Source organism: Eucyclogobius newberryi, unplaced genomic scaffold (genome assembly GCF_026437365.1).
Source record: "Eucyclogobius newberryi isolate DKJ021-1_F unplaced genomic scaffold, fEucNew1.0.hap1 SCAF_14, whole genome shotgun sequence".
Classification (NCBI taxonomy): Eukaryota; Metazoa; Chordata; class Actinopteri; order Gobiiformes; family Gobiidae; genus Eucyclogobius; species Eucyclogobius newberryi.
In genome coordinates this window covers 26,959,096-26,968,933 of record NW_027315768.1, presented here as the reverse complement: position 1 = coordinate 26,968,933, position 9,838 = coordinate 26,959,096, and the positions used below count along the sequence as shown (strand labels likewise).

Here is a 9,838-nt window from a genome sequence, read left to right as displayed (position 1 = left end):
AAGGCTCAAATGTACAGTAAATGGCGTGCAAATGTTGTATACGCCTTTGTGATGTTTAAAATGCAGCATTTAAATCCCTCTGTACATCATTATTTTTTGTATAAATACCATACTATTGTAAGATTGGACAAAGCTTTCACTCCAGTTGCCCATTAACATCCAGTTATTCTTCAAAATACAACTGAGAAATGTTCCTGTTTTTCTTTTCTAAGCTGATTGAGTGAAGGCTGATTTTACACCAGAGAAAGAAGAAGAAAAAAAACCTTTGAAGAATAAAAGCGACGTGAAAAAGGCGTTGGTTCCAATTTGTGGAGTGACTCTAAAGAAAGGTACTTCACAAGAAACATGCAAAGACGCTTTGGGAACGGCGGGACGCGACAAACTGCCAAGAAAAGCTCAAAGGGACGGCAATAATCAAACGCAGATTTACACCTAAGCGTCACACCCGGCTTTTCAAGGAGAGAAATGTGCGTTTAATTAAAGGGGTTAATCAATTTACCAGCTCTGACATGTGACGGGGGGTTATTGTGGTCCATAGCAGGAGCGGGTCATTGCACACGCATAAGGAAAACGATTTATACAATAACAAAAGAGGAACATTAAGATTTTATGAAAGAACTGATGCTGTTTTGTAAAATGCTGTTTACAGTCGTTTGTACTTCATGATTTCAGTTGGATTGTTTAAAGGTGCAGGTTGTACACCGCCTGATTGTGCACTTGTTTGATTGTTTATTTTCCATTGCCTGAAATGTTACAGAAAGGCGTTAAACTTATCTTGCTTGCATTTAATCAGTTACAGGTGATTTAAAAATAAAACAAAGAAAAAGATAAGTTCCTCTTTGTCTCCATGGAGATACAGTAAAGGCAGGTAAAGCAATGGCATCTCCAGGGAAACAAGCAGGTGGCAAACCCCCATTACATTACATTCATTGTGCACATTTTATGCATTTTACTAGCCGTGGCATCTGAAGTTAATTCACCATAGTTACATTTGAAAAAAAGATTTTTAAAAAACATACACTCAACACTTTATCCCAGCTTTTTTTGATGTGCCATAGCCTGATTTAGAAACCTCTGAGTATTCTTAAAGAGCATATGATATATGTTAGATGCTTTATCAGCACAGAAGACATGCAAGTTCAGGACCACAGAGTGCGGTGCATCTTCATCTTACAGCCACTAACCACTCTATTGAGGACAGTGAAGTGAAGACACCAGGGGAAAAGATGGTTTGAAAGAGGAAAAAAAACAAAAAAAAAAAACATCTTTAAATAGAAACGGTGGGTTAAGATTTAACCTTCCGATTCTTTATAATGGACTTTTGAATCCCTGGAGAGGTCGACGCCCAGGGCATTCGGATGTTAATCAGTTAAACAGGGAGGTGAGCGAGTGAGCCAGGTACAATAGGAGGCTGATAGCCCATTGAAGGACTGACAGTAAACAAAGCTGGTTTGATAGAAAACAAAGAGGTTTAGTTTCTGGTGAAACCAATAACACATTTTACCTGTGCCCGGTGGGCAGGGCCTACCCAGAGGATACATTTCTGAGAGTCCAGATGACTACAACTGAATTATTTCTACAATGGAACACTCCTGGACGAATACAGACACAGAATACACATTTCAATTTAAGATTTATCTAAAAATGCTCCATATTTTTCCCCCAGTTTGACAATTTTGGTGACTTCTATAATTCCGCTTCCTGGCTGGACGTGAGCCGCATAATTATGTTACATAGGCAGAGGTAATTCCACGACTGTTACCTAGCAACCGTATTGTAAACGAGGGTCGAAATCCATATGAATTACAAAAACGTTGATGATTTCATAAATAACGATACCTGATAAAGCCTTTATTTTGTAGTTGTTGTTGTTGTTGATTGTTTAAACTCTCAGAAAACGTAGGAATGTCGCTTATTGATGACATCACAGAGGGATTCTGTTTGAGAACACAGCTCTGTAATTTTTACAATTTTTCATTACAAACTTCAACTTGACTGATGTAAAACTATGATAAATATGATATCCCACCAAACAAAATCATAATTAGAAAAACAGGGGAACCCGTCATATGCACTTTAAAATAGTCCATTCATGAAATAGCTTGTACAGCTTTGGCTCCTGGTTCATTTCCTCCTTCACAACACATGAAGGGTTGATAAAAAGAGAAATACAGCCTCTTCCAGTTGAGTTTGTCAAAGAGACATCCCATCAGGCCATAAGTCATGAGGAACCGTAAACACAGAGACAGAACTAGGTAAAGCATTTCTGACTTATGTTAAGACGTTATGAGAAAAAGAAGCAATATTTAAGTCATCAAGATAATATACATGTTTTTATTTCAAAGCAATAGTCTTTGAATGCATTGTACACGTTCAAGTGTAAAGTGAAAGAACCAGCATATTAAAAGAACATATAACTAGTATTAAACTTTGACTTGAACATATCACCAAGAGGCAATGCAGACATGCAGCCGACCAGCAGAAGATAGTTATCAACATGACGATTGAACGAAATATCAATGTCAGTGCAATAAATCTATTTTGCTAACCCTCAGTAAAAACTGAATACATTTACATTTTGACTACTCACAGCATAGTTACATATTTACATATTTAGAAGTGAACTGAAAACTGCACAATATCTGTACAATAGGATTTTACAGCACTTAAGCCAACTTAAAGCATCAAATACTACAGTTCATCAGCAAAATCAAGACATTTTGCCATGCCCAAATTTGCCAGACAGATCTTTTCTTTTTTTAATCTAAAATACATATACTGGTAGTTATAGAATATATATACATACTATATACCATTTGAATATATTCCAATCATTTTGGGACGCTTAACATTTGCTGGGGAACTGTGACTGTACAGAACTGGGTGCAGAAAGTAGCGTGCCCTTTCATTACCCTCGCCATATAAAACATAAATGTCTGAGTCCGGCTGTTTTCTGCCGAACAGGCCAGTACTAAAGGAGCTGTTAAAAAGGAAGCGCTGTGCATTAGCCGCCGCCACACTCCTTTGACCCTGCTGCGCAGCTACAACAATACAAGAAGGTAGAGCGCGCACACTGGAGTAAGCCTGCGGCGCCAAAACAGCCATCAAAATTCATAGCTGTGTGTGGATGGAGCTGTGTGCAGAGGCTCTTCATCATAAGAGCAGCCCCGGGACGGTAATCACACCACTCATAATTGTCTGACTTAAGTCCTTAATGGAGCATCCGGAGGCCATCTTGGATCTATTGTCCAAGCAAAAGGCCGGTTCTATCACGCCTGTTGAACGAGCGCGGCGACAGATGTGAGTTCATTTCAGACTAAACAGATTTACAGTATTAAAGGCAGAGTTAAGAGAGGGAAACTGCTCTGTGTGGACCAAGGACACCAGCAGCTCACTCCTGGTTACCCGGGCCTACGTCAACCATATAGAAGATAAGATAAGCCTTTATTTGTCCACACAATGGGGACATTTCCATGTTGCAACGCAAGTAGGTACAGAGGTAAAAGAACAGATAAACTTATAGAAAGCTTTCAAAAAAACAACAACAAAAAACTCTTATTAGAAAAACTTTTATAAACAAAACTCTCATAAACAATATGTAATATATGTAATACTCAGATTACACACCACATATGTATGTGTATGTATATATATGTTAGTGTGGATGTCTGCGGGTCTCTACTCTTGACCTGCGTAAGCAACAGGGGCTTTTCAGCAGAATGACCAGAGGTGGCCTTATGGTCTTATTGACCACCAGAGGTTTCACTGTTTCATTACAATGTAATTAACGGTTTGGTTGAAGAGTTACAAAGTTGGGCTTTGAAATTAGAAATCCAATCCATTTCTTTATATAGCACATTTGTGTGAGGAACTGGATTTATAAAATAGTGTTATTGTTATTTCCAATGACAGATAATACCAAAGAAAGTTCCAGTAGCGCCTACAAATCACACACATTTCAATCTTCATTTTCTGGACCTTTAGCATGGATTTATTGCCAGTGTACACACAATTATGATTGATGACTGAGAAAGGTGGTCAATGCAGTTGATGTTGTGAGTGCAGCCGCTGTTGCTGTTCATTTGTTGGGATTACAGGTGAAGAATTGACAACCTTTGAGGATGAGGACCCCAAATGCCAGAGATATAGACTTGTTTATGAGGGATATCGAGACAAGCCTGAGGGGGAGAAAGAGTATGACCCCAATATGTTCACAGATACACATCAGTGCCATGTAAGCTCCAAAATCACCTCTGGAAGGCAGTGTTGTGTGTTGTGAGTGTGTTGGCTGTACACTAGGCCAGGCTCATCAAGCTGTCAATGCACTCTGTGAGATACACGCTCTACTATGTTTGTGAGACAGTAATTGCATGGACTAGTGTAAAGGTTGCTTCAAAATATGAAAAAAAAAAACTACAGTTAAAGGCGTAATAACTAATTGTTAATACCTTAAAACGTGAAAAACATGTTTCGAATCCTAATTATTATTCACTTTATAATGGCTTTTCGCATTGTTCAGATGCCAGAGCAGGGATTGGACGTCACAACAGCACCGGCCTTACTTCCTGGTTCGCGGCCAATAAAATCGCTTTACAAATGCACAGACAGAACACAGCGGTCTTATTTTGACAGATTTCACAACATATCGGTGCTGGGGGGGAAAACAAATTGGCTTTATTACATGAAAACTATGTGGTACATTCAGCATGAGCATGATGTCACATGCAGCATACACTAACGCTGAGACCAGGGGGCAAATGGTTTTTTTTTCTTGTCAAAATGTGTAAATCAATTTTTTAGCTCGAATGAATAGATATTGGCATGCTGAGGGACAGACCTTATTTTGTGTAGAAATGAATGATGATTAAATTATCTTTTATTAACATGTTTTAGGGGAACAGACTTGATGCGTTCTCCTTTACAACTACTGACAGTCTTTTCAAAAAAGGAATATTAATATCATGAACACAGGTTTAGCAGCAAAAGAAAAGTGGGTTAAAAAACGAACCCTAGCCAAATTAACCAAAACAATTAATCAAATTAAGGTGAAACTAAATCAATAATTTTAATAATGTGTTTTTTGACTGACCAGAAATTATAGATTGAATTTTTTGACCAATCACACTGTCAAACAAAGAGGTGAATGCATTCATGTCCAATAATGAACATGATAACTTAATACATCAATAGAAATGTCATTAAACTAAGTGCGGTTGATCTTTATGTCACTATGGAATATAAATGCATTTTAAGAAAACGGCCTTTCAAGTGTCCCAATGTATGAATCTAAATGGATTAATTTAAATAATTTTGACCAAAAGCCAAACAAATTAAATGAGTTTTGCTTGTGTCTTGCCTTAAATAAACATTGAAAGATTGATACTTATATTGATATTGACTCTATCCAATATTCAGAGGAAAACAAGTAACATAACAAAAAAAATGCTACGTTTTATTGCCAAATGTGTACGTTTTCACTGTCTGTTAGTCACAAAAGTGCGGGTTTAACCTGCAGTGTCGCCTTTAACCTGCTTTTCAAACGCAATCACAAAACTTCCGGTCGCGGCCTAAATCGCTTCTTCACAATTTTGTCCTGCTGCCATTTCTTCTGCTTATGTCTCCTCTTTCTCCTCCCAATTTCTGTGGCGGCTTTTGAAGACTCCAGTGCCAGTTTTCTTTTTCCTTTTTTGCTTTCTCACAAGTCAAATCCTGGGAGAGGTTGATGTGAAGCGACCAGGGCCAAAGTGCGAGCGCGGGGGCTGTGAAGAATATAAACACATTTTTTTATTGTCCGGTGGGGAAAGTGGGATGGGGGGGTCGCAGGGGGGCTCCGGGTAAGGGAGACGAGGACCTTATCACAGCCCAGCAGCTCTGTAATTCGCCGCCGTGATAAAGTGGCGGCGCGGAAAACCTTACAAGGCTGGCACAATCCAAAGACGGATTAGGTTTTTCTGACATAAGCTTCCTGAAAAACTAATCAATCAGTCCACGCCGTATTATCACAAGAGATTAAAGAGCTGCTCCTAATCCCCACGACTGTACATTTTATGACACTTTTCTTTTTTTTTAAACATTATTTGCCTTTTACATATACAATAAATAAATAAATAAATAATGAGCGTTGTTAGAAATAATGGAGCTGGGGAAAGGCGGAGCGGGGTTAAAGAGTCCTAAGGGAAGGGATTTCTGTAGAATTTGTGTTTTTGTTATGAAGACAAGGATAAACCGGGCGTCCTTGCCAAAGCGCTTTTTTGACTTTGAATATCGCAGTGTGCTGTCTCACCTCATTAAAAATACAAATCTGATTCCTACATGAAGTTCCTACATAAAAAAACAGCAATGTATAAACTTTAACCCAACTGCGGGACGGATCTGAAAGTTGCACCGCCTAAACAAGATCTTTACTTTATATAACTTTAGTTCATTGTTTATTTATATGAATTTTATGGCATTTCATTTTGTCTCTATTTTTTCCAGCTCTCATTTTTGTCTCTAAAAAAGAAAAATAAAAATAAATTGTTCTTTGTAGCTCCATAAAATGACAAGAAAATGATTGTTAATTGCAACATTTTCACTGCATTGTTGATGTTATAGTGGTTCATTGAATAACTGTAACTGAGTAATACTTAATGCTGCTTTACGCAAACTTCAAATGCTAAATGTCTCACAGCTTTCTCACAACGTTGGACACAAAACGCCCACATTCAAACCAACTCAAACCACTCAACTCAGGGCCACGTTCCCTGTGAGAAACGCCTTGTAACACATTAACTAAAGAAGCATGGACAAGATCAAAACGACCACGAGCTTAAACGTGTCCGGTCCCTGCGCGGTTACGCACGCTGTCATCGCACTGCAGAGGTGTTGTATAAGTGTCTTCTTACACACTTAATCCTACAGTAAAGCTGGTGGAGCGGTGTCCGGGTGCACGGCTGCCGGAGGAGCTTTTATCTTATCGACATTGTTCTCTTGTCACCGCCGGCCCGGGTTCACTGCGGCAGATGTCGCTGTAAGAATGGATTCTCCGAGGATGGTTTTGACCCGTTTGATACGTCCCCGGGGTGAGGCACAGATGCTGAGGCCGGGCCGCGGGTTTAGCCTATTTTTCTGTTTTATTTCGGTGATTGTTTGATGCCCGTTTTTGGAGCTGTGAGTGTGGTGTGAAGGAGATGTTCGCGCGTGCTAAAGGAACTACAAGAGGATAAAGTGCGCTACAAAATAATAATAGTCGTAAAAAAGCATGCGGGCGTTTGGAGATTTATGACCTTTATGAAGATGTTTTTAGCAAGCCATCTAATTAATTTAACCTGCTTGAAATGTATGTACGGAGGGATGAAGGTCCAGTGTTGCACCGTACTGCAAAAGATGTCTTATGTCAACATCATAATTCATATACGTTATTCCCTTAAAGAATAGAGATCCTGTTTTAATATTGCTCTGCCGGAGGGTGATGTTGTTAAGCCAGATCTACAACCACCGAAATGACTGAAAATGCACATTAAAACAAAAACTATGTCCTCTAAAATAAACATCTACAGAAATCCTACTTGTCAGAAATATTTATGTGCAAGTGTGAAAAATAATAATAGTAAAACTGCTGAAGAACATATACAGTATGACACATTTCTTACATTTATATCTTAAAAAAGATGTCTAAATCAGGTACAATTATAAAAATGTTGCTTCATGTGCCTTGTTCCTGCTGAATAAACCAAACAAATAAATAAAACATTCCTTTTCTTGACTCATCTTTCACCTCAACCCATGTTCCTGGTCAAACTTCAGCCCTTATACGTCTTTATGACTGTATCAAACACGATTCAATCCAACCACACTATGGACTTGGTCAAACATCTTCAGCGCAAAATGACTTCCGTGCGCTAAAATGTGACCCCAATTTACCCCTGCGCGCTTAAACCCCCAGACAAGCGTGTAGTTAGCGCGATAAGAAGCAATATGTCCATTTTCAGACGGGCCGGGTCCAGCGGGACAAAGGGGCAGCGGAGCATATGAAGGGGGCTCGTCTCTGGAGATTCTCCCTCTCTTTCTCTCTCCTCTCTCCCTCTCTTTCTCTCTCCTCTCTCCCTCTCTTTCTCTCCCCCTCTCAGGGCTGAGGTGGTCCCTAAGGTGCCGGGCTGATTACAACGCAGACTTTTTTTTTTTTTTTAAACTTCAGTTCAAGGCTAGCTCTGAAAAAGGGGGGAAACATCTTTGAAGGATAGCATAGATGTGCTTCAATGACATGGCATTTGCCGTTCTGGTGTGATCGCGGCAGGAGTCAGAGAATATAAGCATAAGCGCAATGATAAAAATCCACCAGGAAAAAAAGCCACTTGAACATTTGCCTTGAGCCTAAAAATCTGTCTTTGGTAATATCTGGCCATCAAAACCACAGAGAGATTCAAGCTTAAACGAGACAATGAGGGTCTTCCAAACCACGGATTTGCAATTTCATCACTGTTTGCAAGTTTTGGAGGCAAAGTCATTTTCACCTATTGTATTGAGCATTTTCCCATTTTGCTGAGACTTAAAACTGGTTTGAGGTTCGACAGAAAGATAAGGAATGAATGAAACGCAGAGATGAAGCTAAAGTTATGAAAAACAAGATACCACAGACAGACGATGTTAGCGGTGTAGCAATAAATACAATTTAAAGTGAAAGAGCGCAGTAATTTGGGCAGTCTTCTAAGATTTATATCAATTTCTATTGTTAATAAACTGCACTGTAAGACTTGAATCTGTCTGCGTCACCAAATGTGTTTTTGTTTTACACAGAAATGTCTGAAGTACAACTTTTTTAAACGTGTGAACATAAATATTGCAGTCACACATTGGTGCTTAATATAATTGTATATAAGCTACAGTATTTTTAGTTTAATATAATATAATATCATATATCACTTATATATATCACTTTTGTCACACCATCTCTAGTATCATTTTGGATTTAAAAATGAAATGAATTCATTGCTTTTTCTAAAATAAGATCTTACCAAAACATTACAGATCTAATGAATTAAATAAAATAAAAATAATAATATAATGTTCCTTGCAAATTATATGCAATAATAAATCAATCAGCAAATATTCTGAAAAGGTCAAAAGTAAAGTTTGCAATAGTTTGGTTTGAAATATTTCACATTCTTCATGTTGCCAGGTGAATCTCAGGTGAAACCACATCTCCAAAAGGCTCAAACACGTCCCAAAGTAAGACAAAAGCCGCAGTTATTCCCAAAGTCCCGCACAAAGCCCGGCATCATTGCGCAGTTGTTGTGTCCCGTCCCAAACGTGCACTGTCCCCCCCGCGGCGGGACTCACCTGGCGCAGGAGGAAGAGCAGCAGAAGTGTTTGCACGGCTCTCATCTTTTCTTTCACTGACTTGTGGAACTACAATTCACGATCAACGGCGCTTAAATCCTCTCTGCCGCCCCGGGAACCGGCACATGGCGCGCGCACATCGCTTTTAAGTCTTTCACCTGCAACGAAGACGCACGGACATCACGCTCCGCTCGGACGCGGTCGGACGCGCCAGAAACTTACTTTTTACTCACCGGCTCTTTCTCTTGGATCAGTCGGTCATGTTCGTCCGATCCGCTCCTAAAATCCAGTACGAGTCGCGTTGTACTTTCCCCCCGAAAAGAACTGGAAAAACTTCTATGGGAAACGAGGAGATAAAGTTGTGGACCGGGGCGAACGAGCGTGTCTCATCCCCGCGCGGTCCGCTGTGAGTGCGCACGCGCTCCGCATCCAGCTGCTGTCACTGCTCCTCCTCCTCCCGCTCTCCTCCTCTTCTCCTCCTCCTCCTCCCGCTCTCCTCCTCTTCTCCTCCTCCTCCTCC

The 9,838-nt window shown here is 39.8% G+C and overlaps 1 protein-coding gene across 1 annotated transcript in view; it reads right to left on the bottom strand.

The window, feature by feature from the left end:
* Positions 1-9,450, bottom strand: part of nxph2a (neurexophilin 2a) — a 39,708-nt gene extending 30,258 nt beyond the window's left edge. The window contains exon 1 of the mRNA XM_072444072.1: positions 9,319-9,450. Within this exon, the coding sequence (XP_072300173.1) occupies positions 9,319-9,363 (45 nt within the window). The 5' untranslated portion in view covers positions 9,364-9,450. The remainder of the gene's footprint in view (positions 1-9,318) is intronic.
* Positions 9,451-9,838: the final 388 nt, after the last annotated feature.